Here is a 22274-nt window from a genome sequence, read left to right as displayed (position 1 = left end):
CTTCAGTCAGTCTTTCTAAGACTTCATTTCTTACTGTCTCTCATGTGTCTAGCCCTTATCGATGAAAGCTCATCCCTTAATCCTTCTACTGAAAGGATGTTTCTCCTAATGGGAGAGACTAGAACTAGGGGACACAGTTTAAAAGGTTGCCTATTTAAGACTGAGATGAGGAGAATTTTTATCTCCCAAAGGGTTTTAAGTCTGTGGAATTCTTTTCCCTAGAGAGCAGTGGAGGCAGGGTCATTGAATATTATTAAGGCTTAGGTAGATACTTGATTGACAAGGGAGTCAAAGGTTATAGTGTATAGACAGGAAAGTAGAGTTGAGGCTTGAGGGACCAGATGGCCTACTCCTGCTCCTAATTTCGTATGTTTGTACAACTATTGCAAGTCTCCACTTCACTGTCTCCTCTCGTCTTAAAATTGAGTTCACCAAGCTCAGGATCTTCATACATGCAAAGATTTCTTTTCCTCTCAACAACTCTTCACTCTCTATAAGGCCCAAGATTGGACAAGACTTGAATACTGTGTTCATCCATGTGGAGGCTCTTCAGCATCTCTCTTGCATTTCTGGGTGGGATACAAGGAAAAGCTTGTCCGATAGACTTAAAACAATAAAACAATAAACAATAAAAACATGTGATAGCATGTAAGAGGGGTGTTAAAGGGACTCGGTTTATTGGGAAGGGACGTGAGTACAGCAGCTTACTCTTTAGCACCTCCCAACATCTCTTTTTTTATATTTTGTAGCTACCAGTATGATTACTGCTCCTGTCTATTTACTTTCTTGTTCCTACCAAGCTGCAAAAATGCCATTTCATACATTCTTCCTTCTCCTTACAATCTCACTGGGCTGAAATGAAGACTCTTCAAATAGTTTTCTACTTCAATTCATTCTGTCCAAGGACCTGAAAATTTTGCAGTCTCCCAATTCTTCTTTCGCTTTACAGGTTTTCAAAAAAAAAAACAAAGGTTTCTTTTTCTTTTTCTTTTGGGCCTCCTTATCTTGAGAGACAATGGATACGCGCCTGGAGGTGGTCAGTGGTTTGTGAAGCAGCGCCTGGAGTGGCTATAAAGGCCAATTCTAGAGTGACAGTCTCTTCCACAGGTGCTGCAGAGAAATTTGTTTGTCGGGGCTGTTGCACAGTTGGCTCTCCCCTTGCGCCTCTGTCTTTTTTCCTGCCAACTACTAAGTCTCTTCGACTCACCACATTTTAGCCCTGTCTTTATGGCTGCCCGCCAGCTCTGGCGAACGCTGGCAACTGACTCCCACGACTTGTGATCAATGTCACAGGATTTCATGTCGCGTTTGCAGACGTCTTTAAAGCGGAGACGTGGACGGCCGGTGGGTCTGATACCAGTGGCGAGCTCGCTGCACAATGTGTCTTTGGGGATCCTGCCATCTTCCATGTGGCTCACATGACCAAGCCATCTCAAGCGCCGCTGGCTCAGTAGTGTGTACAAGCTGGGGATGTTGGCCGCCTCGAGGACTTCTGTGTTCGTGTCAGCCAATCATTACTTTTCATTTGCCTCCTCTTCTGTGTCAGCTGTGGCTCAGTAGGTAGCACTCTTGCCCCTGAGTTAGAAGGTTGTGGGTTTAAATCCCACTCCATAGACCTGAGCCCAAAAAGCTAAAAAAACCATTGTGTTTAAAATTAAACCCTGCTACGGTAAGACCAGGCAAGGGCTGAGAGGGAACCCCAGACCCCTTTCTCACCTGGTCGTAACAAAAAAGATATACAGAAAGTCTGCAAAAACAAATCCCAGGAAAATTGAGAATACACCACAAAAATATTCCACAGTGTAACTTCAGAAGGATTTAGAGTAAATTTGGAATTGGATGATTAAATTGTTAACCACCTCCTTATTATGCAGTATTGTATTATTGTGCTAATAATGATGTGGTAATTATCAGCGTCCATGTCTCCGTTATAAAGACGTCTGCAAACGCGACATGAAATCGTGTGACATTGATCACAAGTCGTGGGAGTCAGTTGCCAGCATTCGCCAGAGCTGGCGGGCAGCCATAAAGACAGGGCTAAATTGTGGCGAGTCGAAGAGACTTAGTAGTTGGCAGGAAAAAAGACAGAGGCGCAAGGGGAGAGCCAACTGTGCAACAGCCCCAACAAACAAATTTCTCTGCAGCACCTGTGGAAGAGCCTGTCACTCCAGAATTGGCCTTTATAGCCACTCCAGGCGCTGCTTCACAAACCACTGACCACCTCCAGGCGCGTATCCATTGTCTCTCGAGATAAGGAGGCCCAAAAGAAAAGAAGAATTATCAGTGAGCAGGCTTTATAATGCAAATATTTTGCATTCCCCAGGAATGCTTTAGTAGGATAGTATGGCAGTATGCTCATTTATAAGTAACTAATCAATGCTATTTCAACAACCTGGGTCTCTGTGAACAGTGAGTGATGTTTCCAAATCTGGATTACAGTGATGCAGGCAACATGTGGCAAGGTTTAACGTTCACTTGGCAAAGTGTCCTGTCAGCGTTGTTTGCAGGTTGCCCAGCTGAGGTATACGGAATGAGGTTAAATAGGGATGGGGAAACCTCAACTGTGACATCCGAACATCTTTCACAATGTTTGTGTGGCAGTCGATAGAGTTCCACCCATTCTGGGGCAAGGAGTGGGGCATCTAGTGTGGAACGCGTGGTTCTGTTCCCATTTGGCGGGAGGCAATATGGCAGGTTCCCAGTGCAGGGAACCTTTCGAAAAATTCAATCTCCTCCCAGGCGTGAGGTGTTACTTAGTACACCGTTACCTGTTAACATTAGCAACATACTGTCCTCAGTGTTGCAAGTGTGCCATAATCTTTATGACAAAGTAACTAAATGTCCTCTTCCCATGCCCAATGTCTGTACCACCATTAGTGGCCTTGCTTTCAACCATCTCGGCCCTAAGTTCTCGCATTCACCTCTCTCCTCCTTTAAGACAGTCTTAAAAATCTACCTCTTTGACCAAGTGTTTGGGTACAAGTCCAAGTGTCTCCTTCTTTGGCGTGGCGTCAATTTTTGTCTGATTATTCTGCAGTGAAGTGCCTTGGGATGTTTTAGCATGTTAAAGATGATGTAAAAATGCAAGGTGGTGTTTGTTACAGTATCAGTGCCTGGGCACAGTCTAGAGTGGCCATCTGTTCTCATGTTTCCATTTTTTTTAATCTATCAATGTTTGTGCGACAAGAATCCAGTCCTTACCAGGTCATCTGTGATTATCATTTTCTTCATGAAAAGCTAAAGGCTCGGGAGTAAGGCAGGCCGGGGGAATATGTCAATACAGGAACAATATGGGAATATTGTTTTAAAGCCACACTATGGTGGGGGGAGTTCTATAAGCAGTGGCAGGAGCTTCTTTATAATCTTGGGATGTGGGCATGGCTGGCAAGACTCACACTCAGTTGCCCTGGTACAACAGAGTGGCTTGCTAAACCACTTCAGAGGGCAGTTAAGAGACAACCACATTGGCATAGGACTGGAGTCACAAATAGGCCAGACTGAGTAAAGACAGCAGGTTTCCTTCCATAAAGGACATTAACGAACCAATAGGGTTTTTACAGCAATCTGCCAGCATCATGGTCACTTTTACTGATGCCAGATTTTTATAAGTGCCATGCTGGGATTTGAACTAACATTTTCTGGATTATGTGGCCCGTAACCTCTCCACTACACCACTGTACACACTGCAATTATTACCAAAGCACAGGAAAATTCAGCAAAGTACAATAAAATTGATAATGGTTCAGATTACTCTGCTGCATTTCTATTGGTGGCACCAGAGACCTGCCATGTGATAGCATGTAAGAGGGGTGTTAAAGGGACTCGGTTTATTGGGAAGGGACGTGAGTACAGCAGCTTAGAAATGTTGACAAAGGCAGAAAGTCAACAAAGTTCAACAGTGGTACAGACTGAATAATATGCTGAGGTACTTTTTTTTAAAAAATCATTCTTTCTAAGCCATCTTCTTTCTCCCATTGTGTATCCATTCCTCAGAGAGGATCGCTGAATCTCCTCCAGCTCTATGCTGCTGTATTGTGATCTGCTCAATCACCTAGGTGTGACCCATCATTAATATAGGAAAATAATCGGCATTCTTCATAACGTTGGACCCGCCCTATTGCCTTATGGTTACCAACTCTTGATGGATGCATTCTGGGAGGTTTCGTCACATGACCATCCACCTCCAAACGCCCCGCCCCCCCACCTTCCCGCCATTGGTCCCTCCGACACGTCCATCCTTGTAGCAAACTGCCAATTGGAAAGTAAACAGACTCTTTGTTAACTAATTGGCTGATTCTTGATTATCAGTCAAAGAGCCTTCCCCGCCTCCCCAACCTTCCTCCCATCTCCAATATTTTATTTTAAGAATCAATGAAGGTCTTCAAACAAAATGAAAAAAAAACCCACTTAATTTCTTTCACTGCCTCTATGTTTTTTTTTCCTCCAGAATTGCTCATAGTTGTGTTCTGGAGGCTAATCTTCAATTTCTGGAGACCCCAGGACAGTCCTGGAGGGTTCAGCTTATTAGAAAATTTCAGGCCCAAATCCATCACCTGCCATTCCTTGGCACAGTATACTGTCAAGGGACAACCTTAATATAATCATTCTCCAGCTCACAAGCTCAACTGCACTAGATCTTCATTCAGGAACAATGTAGTCAGCGGAACAACAATCACACTGAACATTGCATACTGCAGGGCCTCTGCTGTGAAAGAATTGTTGGTATCTGTGTATTCGATGACTTGTGTCAATCTTTTACAATCGTTCTATTCCAAGGCATTTGCATTTAAAATTCCATTACAATGGAGGCCAAAAGTGACGAGAGGTTTTCTGGTGTAATGTATTCTCCCTCAAATTACAAGTGTTGCACCCAATGTTACTGTAGAATTTTCAAGGCAGCTTTGACAACATGCCTGCAAATAACAATATCAGATCCCCATGGTTTTAAGCAGCCGCTTTGATGAACAGATTACATCTCCATAGCAACACACGGCTCAGATATTGAAATGAATTTGAAGCAGAGCTTTTGATAAGTAGTAATTTGTAGACCTCCTGTCTCCTTGTCGGTGGAGTATAGGGCCAAACTCCCAGGTTGCTAAAGAACTCAACTGTGTTTTTTGTCAGTTTCTTTTGTGGTCTCTTTGTGAACATGAAACCAAAATTGTTGGAATGATAGGCATGTAATTGAAAATCTCCAAGTCGCATTTTCCCCATCAGACTAATGAGAACGATATGGAGCCGACTAATTTTGATATAAGTTGACCCACCTCTTTTGGGTATTGCCCAGAAAAGTTTGAAAAGATACAACAAAAATGATTACTGTCTGTTTCGCTCCCTGTTTCTTTTATATCCATCCTGGTTTCTCTCTTCCTGCCGCAGGGTTTCTCAGAGAGTTTTCGGATTCTATTGTTTGGTTGCTTTGCTACTGACTGTAGCAGTTGGCAGCACTTTGGTCTTCGGGGGGGGTTCCTGGTGGGTAGGGGTTAGGAGGGAATCTGCTGTACAGTAGCTGCTTCTTCTGAGGCTTCTGGCTGTTTCCAGACATTCCAAAGTGACTTACAAACCTATGACAAAAACGAAGAAGCCCCCCTGGTCCATCCGGCTCACCCCACACAACAGCGATGCCTTGTGCCTCACAATATGTATGCTCCTCACGCCACCCGAAAACCATGTGATTTCCTGGGAGTGGTGAGAAATCACATAAAATCGAAGAATATTAGAGGAAAAAAATCTGGAAAATTCCTCTCCGACCACCAGTTCCCTCTAGATATCACTTGACAGCACTAGTCACAAACCTTTAGCGATCTCTGCAATAAGACACCCAGATCTAGAGGTGTGCAAAGGAAACCCGATGCGAGCCCGAATTCTGGACCCGTAAGTCCGACCCCACTCGACCCGAACCCGACACATGTCATCGGGACCCGTCGGGGTCGGGTCGGGTGACAGGCCTTTACATCAAAGCCATAAAACCTGCCTCAACCTTTGGGCCACTTGTCCTAACATCTCCTTATGCTGCTCAGTGTCAAATTATATCTGATAACACTGCTGTGAAATGCCTTGGGGTGAGTTACAACATTGAGACTCTATATAAATGCAAGTTGTTGTTAGTAAAAGTAAGGCAACCCACTGCTGCCATGTCCTCAGAAAACCACCCACAAATGCAGTCGGCAGATGAATAAAGAGGACTTGGTCTGCGACTTTTAAATAATTGAAGCATAGCCCTATGCCAAACATGAGCTGTCCAATTGTTGACTTGTGAAAGCCCCTGGCCTCAAGGTTTGGCACACAATCTCAGTGTGAATTCCTCTTGAGAGCATTGAACTGTTTGTGTTTCACTGCTCCATGTGCACCAGGTGCTGTTACTCCAGACTGACCGGGCTGTTTCTCCTTCACAGGCTCCCAGTGAATACGAGGCTTCCCCGGAGACCCTCTACTACCGAATCCCGAACCTGAACCGCAAGCAACAGTACCTGCTGTGGGTGGCGGCAGTCACATCGGCCGGCCGAGGGAATGTTAGCAACAAAGTCACTGGCGAACCGGCAGCAAAGGGTATGTTAGCATTCATCAGGTGCCTTGTTAATATTGTACTTGCTCTCCTTTTGTTTTTGCTTCCTGCCTTTTTAGGACACCTGTATCCTGCAATTTTAGATATGGTTTCAGAGTAAATTGAGACATGTTAAGTGTAGCATGGCTTGGAAGGGACAGGCCCCAAAGCTCTCCACCACTAGGGTATTCCTCACCTCATATCTGGGTCTGTTGTAGACCAGCTGGTACAGATTGATTGATCAGTCAACAACTCCATTATTCTATCACCATCCAAGACAAAGCAGCCCGCCTGATCAGCAGCATATGCACGACCTGAAACATTCACTCCCTCCACCACCAGCGCACAGTGACAGCAGTCTGTAACATCTACAAGATCTCCTTCGACACACCTTCCAAACCTGTGACCTCTACCACCTAGAAGGACAAGGACAGCAGACGCTTGGGAACAACACTACCTGCAAGTCCCTCTTCAAGTCAAACACCATCCAGTCTTGGAACTATATCACCGTTCCTTCACTGTTACTGGGTCAAAACCTGGAATTCCCTCCCTAACAGCACTGTGGGTGTACCTACCCCACATGGACTGCAGCGGTTCAAGAAGGCAGCTCACCACCACCTTCTCAAGGGCAATTAGGGATGGGCAATAAATGCTGGCCTTGCCAGCGACACTCACACCCCAAGAATGAATTTAAAAAATCATGTGACCACCAGAATGGTAGCAGGTGAACTAGATAGACATTGGTCCTTTTTCGTCTTGCAATTCCTACTTTCCTATCCATCTGTTCCCTGGCCACAAGGAGGCCCATAAATGGGATTTAGAGCAGGAGAGGGAGTCTGGGGTTGGTGGCAGGAAGACGAGGACATAACACTTGCCAAAAGAAATTGTGAGGTCATGACACCTCCCCTGCCACACTATTCGGCAACTGGTCACACCAATGCATGATGACTTCACCCAGATCAGACACTCAACATTTTGTGAATCACAGGTGTGTGAATTTGTGTCCTATCATTCAACGTGTGATGCCTCCCATGAATTCATATGCCCAATCATCATAACCTCATTGTCTAAACTCAATCATTCTGCCAATCCAGGATACACCAGCCCTTATGTCGCCTCTGAATTCCACCCATCCCACCCATCCAGCCCTGTCCCAAAGGAAACAAGAGCTCCCATGCAGTACAGGCCAGTATAGCTCTTGTTGCTGACTATCAGGAGATGCTCCCGCCACTTTGAATGGATACCAATGTGAGCACATGATATTCAGCCTCTGTTTAGAACAGGAGAGATATTAATAAGTTGGGTCATTTTCTACAATTCAATGCCCTAGTCCACACAAGTGACCCATGTTTCTCGTTAAAGAGGGAGCTAACCAACACAAGCAGGGCACCAAGAGTGAAATGCGAACCTTTCACTTACTTTGTACTGGGTGGTGGTTTAGTCTGAAAGAAGACTACCTTAGGCCCACCGACTGTGCTACTGGGCGGTAGTTCTACAATCCTTGCAGCACCAGTGTAAAGGGTTAACAGCAAGCCAGCGTGAGTTTGTTTTTAAAACTGAAAAATCTGAAACCACTTCATCAGAAGGGTCTGCAGTGCTAACGTTAACTTGGTTGTTTTATCTATGGTATTTTGATTTATACCTCTCTCTGGAGAAAATAATAAAAGATTAATACTGTAAAAGCTGCGTTCCTTTTCATGTCGGTATTCTCTTCGCTCACTTTAATCTTGTGTGTGTTTTTTTTAATGTGGTTATCCTTTTGTATATTTTTCAATATCTCATTTCACATGCAATCAGTAAGTCTTTCAGTCGATCTTATGTAAAAGTGCATAGTCAGTTTGTGCACTGCACGAGTGTTATTAACCCAGCAGGTCAAGCTCTCCTGTCTGCTAAATGATAACACATAAGTAATGCCCCTAATTCCCCCCTTTCTGCCTCTCAAGTTTGGTGCTTCATTAAGAGGAGTTGATGCTTTAGCTCGTTAGTTGGCATCTCGGCAGCAATAGAGATTTGATTCCCCTTTGAAGCCTGCCTGTCCTTGGAGTGTGGGGGCTGGTTAAAAAAATCTACAGTAGCTGCTTGCCGAGTTATCAGATGGCACGAGACCCACATGTCCTTCCTTCGTCACTGAAAACACTGTTAATTGGCAAGATTCTGCCATGCATATCAGGGGAGATGAAAGGGGCTATGTCTAGGAATAATATCATTTAAGAATTAGTCGTGGGTGCTGGAAATTCCAGTCGTAACGCTGGTGATAACCTAGGGGGTAAAGGCACCACCTGATGTCGCGCTGCACAGTCCTATTAATGAAGCTCAGAAGGTCGGGTTTAATCACTGGTCTACCCTGTGTTAGCACATCTCAGCTAGGACAATAATTAGTACACAGCAATTGGGCAACACACCCCAGAGCAACAGAGAGAGAAATCAGCCAGGGTTACTGCTCCAATGATCCCTGCTATGGGTATTGATTGATAGCAGAATGGGGCTCGACCGGGAGTGAATGAATAATCTCTTGGCACTCACTATCCCTATCACACGTTTTGAATGCAAGTGCTGTTGGTGTCTACAGAACAATACCCCAGTCAGTACCTTGGAAGCAGGAATACATTATTCCGGGTAAACAGCGGAAAGTTTCAACTGCTGCTAAGATGGCAGCATGCACAAAATCCTTTGCTATTTCTTTAAGTTGTCCTTTAAGGTTAGTTACAGAAGAGGGATATTTTCACTAGTTGTGGCTAATATCCGTGCATTCAGAAGGTAGGTGGGACTTGGGGTTTATACCTCATTTTCACTGTGATCTTCTGGAACGTATTTTAGATAATCTTAAAAGGTTGGCGAGGAATTTTCCAGATTTTTTTCCCTGAATTGGCCTAGGATTTTTTTTTTTTAAATAATGCATTATATATTGTATTATATTCTATCCTTATATACTGCACACTGGACCCTACACTATTGCACTAGTGAACTGTAGACGCTGCACTATACACTGAATACTGTATCAGATATCGTGCCCCAGGTATTGTGAGCTATGTACTGTACTATATATTGTAGCGCATGCTATAAAGATTAATATCTAAAGTATCCATGTTTTGTACTCCAGCCCCAGCAAAGATTATTGCATTCGGAGGAACAGTGACCACTCCTTGGATGAGAGATGTGTTTCTACCATGTAGAGCTGTGGGTGACCCAGGACCTACCGTCAAATGGACAAAAGACAGGTAAAGCATATATGCTCTGCATGGCAAAAACCTTTTATCTGTGAGTCCCCTTCTCCTGGGCTTTAAAGGGTTTCCAGGCTCATTCCATCAGTCAAAACAGTACAAGGGTGGAGCGTTTGAATAATAATTCCTTACTGGGAAACCTGATGTTTTGATACTAGACTGCTCCCCATTGGGAAGGTTTGCAGGATCCTGAGCCAGAATGACCTCTGGGAGCCTGTGCAATGCGACAGCTCATTTTGGGAATAAGAAGAGGCTAACAAAACCTCAGAAGTAGGCTATCTTATTGACCAGTCATGCAAACAGCATTGACAGTTGCCATGGGGATGTTTGCTGCTCAGATGCCTAATGATATTCATCGGGAGAAGAAGGATGATAACAAGGAACAGGACAACAATACAGTCCGACAAATAATAACCCCCTTGACCAACTAGAATGACATAACCTATAGGGCGGCACAGTGGCGCAGTGGTTAGCACCGCAGTCTCACAGCTCCAGCGACCTGGGTTCAATTCTGGGTACTGCCTGTGTGGAGTTTGCAAGTTCTCCCTGTGTCTGCGTGGGTTTCCTCCGGGTGCTCCGGTTTCCTCCCACATGCCAAAGACTTGCAGGTTGATAGGTAAGTTGGCCATTATAAATTGCCCCTAGTATAGGTAGGTGGTAGGGAAATATAGGGACAGGTGGGGATGCGGTAGGAATATGGAATTAGTGTAGGATTAGTATAAATGGGTGGTTGACGGTCGGCACAGACTCGGTGGGCCGAAGGGCCTGTTTCAGTGCTGTATCTCTAAACAAAAAAAAACCTTGAAATTATTGTTTGTAATATTAATCCCTAATTGTTTAACATGTTTCTGATAGACCTCAATCTGCTATTGAAATAGAGGCAGTTATCCATTTATTGTAAATGGCTTAACACTAGGGAGTAGAATGGAGGGAATCGAAATGTGAAACAGAATTCAAACACTATTAACTCTGGGCTTTTCTATAAACATTTTACAGAGTTGTGATATATGGAGCTGTTGCTACTGCTTTAACATGATGGTGCAATGCAACACAGCACTACAGGGCTTGCAGCTGCAACTGCCCCAGATTGCTGATGTCCTACTCTTGACCATGTCATTGTGGCAGATGTTGGGCGGTGGCCAAAGATGTCCTGCAGGTGGAAAACGTAGATGGAGCGAGAGAGAGAATCAATTATTTCTAGGGTGTTGTCAAAAATCTCCAAAGGGCTAGTTTTGGAGAAGCATTTTCAGAATCTCTTACAGAGTGTGATCAGACCTACCACCCCAGGCCATAGCAGACAAGCCCACTCACCTGCTACAAATAGGGTTGCCAAACCTCTAGGATTGTCCTGGAGTCTCCAGGAATGGAAAATTAGTCTCCAGGACACTACTGAGGCCGACTGAGGGAGAAAAGCCATCAGGACATTGAAAAAAAAAGCTTTGGTTTTCTTTTTCCTTTCCTTTGAACGTCGTCACTTAAATGTCATAAAATATCTGCGATGTGGATAAAAAGGCTGTTTGACTGAGAGTCAAGAGTCACCTAATTGGGTAGCCAGGCTGGGATGGGGATGGTAGCATCGTGGTAATGTTACTGGTCTGGTACTCTAGAGGCCTGAATTAATACACTGGTGACATGAGTTTAAATCCTGCCACAGTAGCTGGGGGAATTTAAATTCAATTAATTGATAATACTGGGATAAAATACTGGTCTCATTAATAATAATTATGAAATGACTGTGGTTGACTCTAAAATGGCCTGGCAAGCCATTCAGCTCAAGGGTAATAAATACTGGCTTTGCCAGCAACACTCCCAACCCAAGAATGAATAATTTTTTTTAAAAGTCTGTTCATTTCCCAATTGATATGAGAACTCTAGACTTTGCAAAGACAGACATGTTGAGCAACAAACAGCAGGAATGGGGGGTCGGGGCAGTTGGAGGCAGGAGACGTGAGATCATGTGATGAAACCTCCAGAAATACAGCCAACCAGAGTTGGCAACCCAACCTCCAAAGGGGCGAAAATGAATTAAAAATGGGAACTATGCACAGCAGAGCAGAACAAGATCTGTACTCTAGAAAAGTTATTAAGGTCATGTCACAACAAAGGTTGTGGCTTTGTAATGAGAAATCTTAATTGGAAAGAAGTAAATGAGAACTCAATACCATTTTGTGCAGTGATTAACAGTAAGATTGTGTTGGTTGCAGTGAAAACTCTGCTATCCCAGTGCAAGTCGATGGCCACAGAATGATCTTCAACAATGGAACATTGTTTCTTCGTTCAGTCAGGGCAGAGGATTCTGGTTATTATACTTGTACAGCCACAAACACCTGGGGCTTTGATACAATCATAGTCAACCTTCTTGTGCAAGGTAGGAGTGAACTTGCCTGCGACCTTGTGGTTAGGCTGCTCATTTCTCTGACCGTGTGTGTATTTCTCCTACCATCCTTTAGCCTGACTATAGGTGGCAAAGCCTCTCCCTAAACTCCTCCACTTCTCCCCTTCTCTTTCCATTTTAAAAACCTTCTCAAAACCCATCTTTCTCGACTGAGCTTTCAGTCGCCCCTTGTAACTTGTCCCTTCACTGTCCCATTTATCCGTTCCTGTTTATTTCTTTCTCCCTCACCTGTAAAGCACCTTGGACATTGTCTACATTAAAGGTGCCAAATTGTTGTTCTTTCCTCTGGGGTTCACACCCCATCATCAGAGACTCCATGTTGTCCGGTGCTACATCTATCACATAGAAATCAATAGAATACTAGTTGTGTTGTCAAGTCTACGACACTTCGAGGATCAGCGCATGCAAAGCTCAATTGATTTACACAGTCTTTTGGACCTCAGCAATCTGTAACAGCTTTGGTCAATCCACTCTTCCACTCGAAACATCTTTTTCAAAAGATTTCTTCCCCAATTTTCCCCTGTCCCCACCCCTTACTGGATATGGTTCCATGGACGCAGGTTAGCTTTTGGAGAGTTTTTAGGCTATGCCATCATGGGTATTCTCACAGTCAAGCTGATTCTGCCCTTACCAGACATCCAAACAGATAGGTTTCTCAGAAGAGCCACCAGACTGTGATCAGGAGCAAGAATCTCATGCCTCTCCCAGCAGCATCACTACTAGCCAGTGTTATGTGGTTGTAACACGATCAAGGATTTGAAATTACATTCTGAACTTTACGTGGCTTTATATGTCATAAATGATAAGGTAGTCACTAATAAATCCAATAAGGAATACAAAAGAAACTTGTTTACCCAGCGCATGATGAGAATGTGGAACTCTCTGCCACATGGAGTAGTTCAAGTGAATAGAAAGGATACATTTAAGAGGAAGCTAGATAAGCAAATGAGGGAGGAAAAAAAGAAGTTTATGCTGTTAGAGTTCAATGAAATAGGATGGGAGGAGGCTCATGTGGAGCATAAACGCCAGCACAAACCAGTTGGGTCGAATGGCCTTTTGCTGTGCTGTAAAATCTATGTAATTCTATGTGTGTAAGGAAGAGACACACAAGTGATGTTTGAGCATCATAAAAGGTGTAACACTTCTAAAAGTGCACCTGGACATGTTTTATTTGTTATATTGAAGCAGCACCTGTGGAAAAGCCTGTCACTCTAGAATTGGCCTTTATAGCCACTCCAGGCGCTGCTTCACAAACCAGTGACCACCTCCAGGCGCGTATCCATTGTCTCTCGAGATAAGGAGGCCCAAAAGAAAAGAAAAAGAAAAAACATCTCTTTATTCCACAAGGAATTGTCACTGAGTTTTGTTTTGATGTTTGGTCTGATGGTTGAGGATTGATTTAAATGGCAATATCATGCAGCACAGAAGGAGGCCATTCGGTCCATTGTGTCAGCGCTGAATCGTTGGAAGAGCTATCCAATTAGTCCCGCTCCTCTGTCCATTCCCCATAGTCATTCAATTCATTCCACTTCAAGTATTTATCCAGTGCCTTTTGAGAGTTACTATTGAATCTGCTTCCACCATCTTTTCAGACAATGCATTCAGATCATAACACATTCATGTTTACCTTAATTCTGTGTCCTCGACTACCAACCCTCCTGCCAGTGGACACCATTTCTCCCTATTTAATCTACAAAACCCATCATTAGTTTGAACACCTCTATTAAATTTCCTAACCATTTCTGCACTGAGGAGAACATTCGCAGCTTCTCTAGTCTCTCGACATAACTGGTGAGCCTCATCCTTGGTACCATTCCAGTAAATCTCCTCTGTATACTCCCCAAGGCCTTGACATGATTGATTAAAGCCAAATGTTTTGCTGAGAATCCAAGACTTCTAAGAACTGGTCAAACCCATTTCAAATTGGACCCTTATAGCCAGCTGACCAACTTCTATCCCATCGACCTGGTTTGGATGAAAACAAATGATCTATAAATAAAAGGACAGTTCCTTAACCCACTGCGCCACCTGTTAAATTTGCTTTAAATAGCAATTTTCAAGAATGCAATTCCATTATTTCATTAACTATTTATTTGCCCTTTCCTAGTGCCACCTGATCAACCTCGTCTGACAGTGTCTAGAACCTCATCCTCCTCCATTACCTTGGCTTGGATTCCTGGTGACAATGGTGGCAGCTCCATCAGAGGTAGGTAGAGCTATTAATCCCGTACCTTACTACCATTCATTCCCCATCTGTATTTTGAAACATCAACCCTTTATACATGGCTGAAACTACACTCGTAAGTTTTGTTCTACATGTGTGTCAGCTTGGGTCAGTTGGTAGAACTCTCACTTCTGAATTGAGCCGCTATTTTGATGAGACATTAAACCAAGGGCCTGGCTAGGTCTTGGGAGTTCAGTAGCTCAGATAGACATTAAAGAGGTTAATCAAAAAATGAAAGTGCATGGAGTTCTCCCAGTGACCTGGGCATCGTTCCTATGAGATTACCTAGTCTTTCAATTCATTGCTGTTTGCGGGATTTTGCTGTGTACAAAATAGTTGTTATAATTGCCTGCGTAACAGCAGTCACTGTACTGCAAAGTAACCCCTTGAGTGTGAAGTATTTAGTGACATTGCCAAGAATTGTGATAAAGGTGCTGCCAGGTATAACTTCTTCTACCTGGTATCTACTGGGTAGTTCCAGATAACAGATGAGGAACTATGATGCAGTCTTTGTAATACTTTATTCTGATTTTATTTCACCATTTTTCTGTGATTGTTGCTGGAGTTCAGTTCCACAGGAGCTAGCAGCCCAGTGGCAATAATTATAAGTCAGCCCAAGCATTACACCTCATTTTCCTCCTGTCAGGCCCAACTTCCTGCTGCTCAAGAGTACCACCTAGTAGAAGGTGGCAGTAGGACAAGAGTAGTGGTGGTAATAGCCCTGATGTCTGCAAATGGTGATGATGAAGGTCTCCTCTCCCTCCAGTTCACAATTCCAGAGTCTCACCTTCTTGTTTTTGGCCGTTCTCCTCTACAGAGCTGTTTTGCCCTTTTAAATTCCCATCCTTCTCTTTGGCTGCTGCAGCGACAGTCTCCCTCTTGGTGGTGGAAGCCTACCCTACAACGGCAATGGTCAGTGGCCCCTGAAAGATTGAAGGGGTGAAGGAAATCCTGCCCCACTGCTTACCCTGTCGCAAGCACCTACCAAACCCACGACCTGTACCACCTAGAAAGACAAGAGCAGCAGATGCATGGGAATATCACCACCGGCAAGTTCCCGTCCAGGTCACACACCATCCTGACTTGGAACTATATCGCCGTTCCTTCACTGTCGCTGAGTCAAAATCCTGGAACTCACTTCTTAACGGCACTGTGGGTGTACCTACCTCACCTGGACTGCAGCGGTTCAAGAAGGCAGCTCACCACCACCTTCTCAAGGGCAATTAGGGATGGGCAATAAATGCTGGCATAGCCAGCGACGCCCACATCCCATGAATGAATTTTTAAAAAGCAGGAAAATCCAGCCCTTCATGTCTTTAATGGAATTTCTTGGTTCATTAAGATTTGTATTTAGTTTTGCTAAATACGCATTGTTCACAGGAGCTGAGATAGTAAACCTTGGGTACTGTACACTATTACATAACAGTTTCCCTTGTAAGCCGTTAAATAAGAACATGAAGATTTTTATTGAGGAAAAGGCCCTTAGACCGAACAAACCTTTTTGATAGACCAACCCCTGCCCATTTTTTCACCTTAGCCCTCAAATACTTCTCTCTCTCAAAACCTTTCCTGATAGCCACATATTGCCTTTGTGTGAAAAGAATTCTGCTTGACTACTCTTCCAACTCATACCCCTGCTACTTGAAGTCTTTGCCATAGTGATTGTTCAGCAATGTCAATCCCTTCCGTAATCTTGAAAACATCAATTATCGCTGTCTTCTGTTTAATAATCTCATTTCCTCACATAAACCCAGGTGGATGCAGACATGCTGTTGAACAATTTGTGATCTCTTCTTGGTTGTTACAATTCCTGTTCTATTTAGCAATTGCAATTCTAAATAGAAGAAGAATTATTCTGGACTTGTACATTCTGTGTCGATATAATCTTTAACAAAATGGTTCTATTTGCTCTAATCTTGCGGCTGGGAAATCTTCTGATCCATTCGCTGGCAAGAATATTGCTCGGAAGGTGATTTCCGTGTGCAGTAACTTAGATACGGTTTCTGGAGATTTTCAGTGCAGGCCCCCATACGCTATACAGGCTTCACTCAGAGGCTGTAGATGGTTGTATGTGAGGGTCTTAAAGGAGAAGTACTTTCAAATCCTTCAGAAGAGAAAGCAAGAAAAAATGTGGGGAGAAGTGGGGGAGGGGAGCTTAATGAAATCTTTTAGTGGATGGGTCTCTGGTTCTTTTTGTTCTTTGTGATGATTAATGTGTTAATGTGTTGGGGTCTTTTCTGCCGTTTTTAATCCTAAATATTTCAACAACAGTACTTCAAGTGAGTTCTGAACTCCTCACTGGTCCTGACATGTGGGTATGTTTTGGTTACATGCCCAGCATCATGAACAGAAAGCCTTTCCTTCAAATTCCCTTTGGTGACTGGATCTATCTTGTGTTCCACAGGATCTTTCTCAGAGAGTGGCAAACCATCACAACACCAGATTTTGCTTCAGGCTAATTATGAAGCAAATTTATTGAACAATCAAATAAATAGTGGTAATATAATGTTTGCAGGAGATATTAAAATAAACCAGCTTCTTTGTTTGGATTCTCTGTGCTAAGCTGCTACTTTATAAATAACCGTGACATACACAGTTATTCTTTTGTTCTTAAAGCCTTACCAACTGAATGACCTGACTTATCTCCCTGACAGTTGCAAGCCAACTGCAAGGTTTGAACAGTTCATCCTAATGAAATACTCCCCAAACCTTGGATGGGTCTCCTTGGATTTCAATAACTGTCAGCCAATACAAAAATAATTGCCAGTCTTACATACAGCTGAGTAAATCACAGAGTATAGTTATGTTTGAATGTGGTCTGGCTCTTCCACCCAAGGTGTCTGTCCAGAGATCAAACAGAATCAAAGCTCTTGTGCCACATTGGGCTGGGGACATGATTCTTGATGCAGTTTTTTAAAAACTCCTTTAGGGTGTGATTGAATTAAAGGGACTGCTACCACTTTAACGCAGTGTCTTTCCACATTCCCCTTCTCAGTGGGAAGTTACTTAGCCAACATTAGCTGAGGGGCTATCGCCAAGGAGCTCCATTGTAAATGTTATTGGTTGTCATTCCTTTACTGTGATGGATGCCAATCAAGAGGTGACAGAGAAAGCAAAATTCAGAACCAGCCCTGCATTGAATTTTCCTGGCTAGACAACTTCCTATCATGATCCAGAAGTGAACTGGATGCAGGATGGCAGGATTCCATCTGTGGCATTTGTAGCTAATGGCATTAGAGGGGTAAGTCTGAAATATCAGTTCTCCATGGCTTGAGAAAAGAATTGCGAATTCACAAAAACCAGTTGGGAGATTGCTTTCCATTATTTAACATCATCCTGCTTGGGACAGGCGGCACCTGAGTGTCAGCTATTGCTCAATGAGTAGCAATCTCATCTGGAAACAAAGAGACAGGAGGAGGCTAGCCAGCCCCTCGAACCTGTTCTGCCATTCAGGGAGATCATGGCTGATCTGTCCGTCAACTCCATTTACCCACCTTGGCTCCATATCCCTTGATACCCTTACCTAACAAAAATCGATCAATCTCAGTCTTGAAATCTCCGATTGTCCCAGTATCCACACGGTTCCAAATTTCTACCATCCTTTGTGTGAAAAAATGCTTCCTGCTTTCTTCCTAGATGATCCAGCTCTACTTTTAAGGTGAAGTTCCCTTGTTTGTGATTCCTTCACAAGAGGATTTAGTTTCTCTATATCTATCCTACCGAATCCTTTTAACATTTTAAACACCTCAATCAGATCACCTCTTATGGTTGGTCACTAGTGGTTTATGCCTAAATATGGGTGCATGGCAGTCAGGTGACTCAGAGTAATGTAACAAATGTAATTGAGAGAAAAGGACATACAAAGGGTTGTGAGGTAACATTGCTTTCACGTGTAGGTGAGGAAGTTTCAAGGTTTTGGAAAAAAAGGACATGATTTATATGTGAGAGATTTTAATGTAAATATTTGTATTTTGATTCTCAAAAATGGAGTATGCTATGACCATCAAATATGTCGGTGCCTCATAAACTACCACCGCTCCCTAACTCTTGGAATGAGAGAGAAAACTACATGGACCACAGATGGCAATATCAGGCAGGGTGCAAAATTGGCATTCCGCCCCATCCCATAGGATTCCCTCCTGACAAGCCAGGTTAAAGCTATGAAGCCAAATAAAACAGAATTCCATTTCTGAGCTTGTTCCTGTGTCTCTCATAGCTTTTTGAGTTTCTGGTTCATTCTCATATTCAATAAGCACAAACCTCCAAACTGGAGCCACGATCCATTCTCCCCCTGCCTTCGCCAATCCATTTCTGGCCTTAGGGGACAGGAGTTGGCCCTGAAGCAGGAAAAGCAAGTGTGCTCAAATCTGCTTGAATACTTCTCAACTCTGAAGGTGGTTTGCCAAGCGTAAACCTTTCTTTATTAATCCTCTAGTCGTGAATTAGAAGAAAACCCATTCAGCAGTAATTTCCTGTGTGGTAATAACATTACTGCCTTTTTAATACATAGACCAGCAAACAGCTGGTGATACACAGCAGCAAGGACAGCAAAGTGGAGAGACCATCCCAGCAATTAATTACGAACACACAATTAATTACCTACACCCATCACTAAAATCCCTTCTCTCTCAAATTTGCCTTGATGATAAACTTTTCCCTTAATTGGATTACTGATATTAAAAACCGTGCATGCAAAAAAAACCCAGAAAGTGCCTTCATCTCCATTCAGGCCACTGCACGGTATGTGAAGAAATCGTCACATGATTCCTTGGATATTAATCCTTTCAGAACAAAGAAAAACTATGCCAAGGTTTGACAAAGATATCTCCAATGCAGTCTTATCCTCTGTTTACGTTTGCCTTGTCATATTTATGTCCATGAAGTCAATTAAAATGTGTTACATTCTGTAAATCAAGTGCAGAACCCACCTGTGAAGAGTTCAATTGGTTTTAGTTATGTTTTTTTATTCATTCATGGGATGTGGGCGTCGCTGGCCAAGCCAGCATTTGTTGCCCATCCCTAATTGCTCTTGAGAAGGTGGTGGTGAGCTGCCTTCTTGAACCGCTGCAGTCCATGTGGGGTAGTTACACCCACAGTGCTGTTAGGAAGGGAGTTCTCGGATTTTGACCCAGTGACAGTGAAGGAATGGCGATATAGTTCCAAGTCAGGATGGCGTGTGACTTGGAGGGGAACTTGCAGGTGGTGGTGTTCCCATGCATTTGCTGCCTTAGTCCCTCTAGTTGGTAGAGGTCGTGGGTTTGGAAGGTGCTGTCTAAGGAGCCTTGGTGCATTGCTGCAGTGCATGTTGTAGATGGTACACACTGCTGCCACTGTGCGTCGGTGGTGGAGGGAGTGAATGTTTGTAGATGGGGTGCCAATCAAGCAGGCTACTTTGTCCTGGATGGTGTTGAGCTTCTTGAATGTTGTTGGAGCTGCACCCATCCAGGCAAGTGGAGAGTATTCCATCACACTCCTGACTTGTGCCTTGTTGATGGTGGACAGGCTTTGGGGAGTCAGGAGGTGAGTTACTCACCGCAGGATTCCTAGCTTCTAACCTGCTCTTGTAGCCACGGTATTTATATGGCTACTCCAGTTCAGTTTCTGGTCAATGGTAGCCCCCTAGGATGTTGATAGTGGGGGATTCAGTGATGGTAATGCCATTGAATGTCAAGGGCAGATGGTTAGATTCTCTCTTGTTGGAGATGATCATTGCCTGGCACTTGTGTGGCGCGAATGTTACTTGCCACTTATCAGCCCAAGCCTGGATATTGTCCAAGTCTTGCTGCATTTCTACACGGACTGCTTCAGTATCTGAGGAGTAACGAGTGGTGCTGAACATTGTGCAATCATCAGCGAACATCCCCACTTCTGACCTTATGATTGAAGGAAGGTCATTTCATCAATTTAAAAAAAAATGTGAGTGAAGAGCTGTTGGAAATGTCCAATAGATTATTGAGCCCTGATTTTAATCCCCAGCGCCCAATGAAAATGGGACAGGCTGGACATTTGAATTCTGATAGTGTGGCATTCACCTGATCCTTGGTGAACTTGCACGGCTTGGCATTTTAATGTATGTTTTCTAACCAGTCAGAGAAGCCCTTGCAGCAGGCAAGCTAGGGCCTGGTTGAAATTCAGAAGACGCAACCTGTTGATGTCATTTAGACTCTGGCTATATTTTAACTTGGGCTATTGCGTTTAGCACCCGGTACCAGACCTGCCAGGAGCATTGGTGCAAAGGAGCTCAAGGCTCCAGTGACGGCTGAAAAGGAATTTATTGAACTTTTTTCCTCTGGGCCTCCATAAGAAAACCTAGGCCCTGGATTTCTCTCCCTTTTTCTGCAGCCACCTACCTCCAAAGCAACTCCCCACCCCCCCACCCCCCCCCCCCACGCCCCCCATCCCCGCTCCCCCTCAACCCTTCCTTCTTGGCAGGGATGCGCTGTTCCAGGTCCTAGGCTGCAGCCTCCTGCCACCCTTGCTGTATTACCACTCGTCGACCTAATATCCTTGTCACTTGGTGAGGGGCAGAAGTTGGGTCTGGTCTATTTAAATGAGGGTATCAGGTTGGTGTGCCAGGCCGAGTTTAACGCTCTCCATGCCAGTCTCGTGCTCATCTCACCCCAAGTTAAAATTAGGGATTTGGTAATTTCTTTCAGCAGATCACAGAATATTTCAACCCTTCCAGATAGGGATGAATGAACATTGGCAAAATATTTCACAAAAGGTCGACTTGTGCTTATTAAGGCCAATCATTAGAAATTAATGCAGAAAAGCTAAGGAGGCCAATTGAAAGTTTATTGTTTAACGCCAGGTCAGACCTGAGTTATGCTTCAGACATCCCTGCTCACCTGCTTGGAATGAATGCAGGAAAATCGGATGGGGAGGAGGACACACCCATTAAAAGAAAGAATCGCATATATATAGTGCCTTTCATGATATTCAGACTGGAAAATTAGGCCAATGAGGAGTTAATGCAGAGAGATGTAGCAGTTGGAGGTCAGGATTCCTCTTCTCTATAATATTTTTGTTGTGAATTTCCAACAACATGCGCTGGGATTGCTTAGAGGCATGAATACCCTTTCTGTCTCTATTCAGTGCATCTTCCTGAACCAAGTATGCACGTAATTTTTGTTATGAGAAACCAGAGGATAGTCTGGAAGTTTATGCCACAGGGCTGCCCACAGGCTATGAAGAAAATGACTAAACAGTAAAGTACTGGCGCTCTTCCTTGGCTTATTTGGGCCAACGGTCTTTACCTGATTTAGTGCCAAGCGTATTTTCACTCTGTTTAACGGTTTGGTATAATAAAAACGCAGACCTTATTTTATTCATGGAGGCAAGCAAGCAACCTTTCCATTTACTTGAAATCTCTCCCCACTCAGGCACCAGCCCCTAGTTGTTAGTGAAGTGGACTAGACAAGGGCAGCTGGAATCGGGCAACAAATGGCAGCCTTGGCAACGATGCCCACTTCTCACGAATCAATACAACAAGAGATTGATGGGACTGCGATTGTCTCTTGTCATCCTGATGTGACACTCAGATCATTGCCAATAGGTCCTCCCAATTTTATTCTTGTTGTACTTTGTAGCTATTGATTACAACAGGGCCGACTTTACAGAGGGCATCAGCGAGTTGGCCGCATTGTACAGGAGTGGAGTCACGTATAGTTCAGACCGAGTAAAGCTGATGGGCTTCCTTCTCTGAAGAGCGTTAGTGAATCAATTGGTTTTTCTGATGATCAGCAATCTTTCATGGCTGTTTTTTTTCTGGTGCCAGCCCCTAAAATTAGCAAATGTCTAAGATTCAATTTCGCAGCTTGCTCTAGTGGGATTTGAACTCACTGCTTCTGGGTTGTTAGCCTAGCACCTTAACGCTCCCAAAACAGTTAC

At 43.8% G+C, this 22274-nt stretch overlaps 1 protein-coding gene across 1 annotated transcript in view; it reads left to right on the top strand.

Moving 5' to 3' along the window:
* Nucleotides 1–22274, top strand: part of dscaml1 (Down syndrome cell adhesion molecule like 1) — a 504300-nt gene that overhangs the window by 444222 nt on the left and 37804 nt on the right. The window contains exons 21-24 of the mRNA XM_068054032.1: nt 6396–6549; nt 9645–9762; nt 11970–12133; nt 14268–14366. Coding sequence (XP_067910133.1) covers nt 6396–6549; nt 9645–9762; nt 11970–12133; nt 14268–14366 — 535 coding nt within the window. The remainder of the gene's footprint in view (nt 1–6395; nt 6550–9644; nt 9763–11969; nt 12134–14267; nt 14367–22274) is intronic.

The sequence above is a fragment of the Heterodontus francisci genome, chromosome 22, assembly GCF_036365525.1.
Source record: "Heterodontus francisci isolate sHetFra1 chromosome 22, sHetFra1.hap1, whole genome shotgun sequence".
Taxonomy (NCBI): domain Eukaryota; kingdom Metazoa; phylum Chordata; class Chondrichthyes; order Heterodontiformes; family Heterodontidae; genus Heterodontus; species Heterodontus francisci.
The sequence above is the reverse complement of the archived record's forward strand: the minus strand, read 5'-3'. Positions and strand labels throughout refer to the sequence as shown.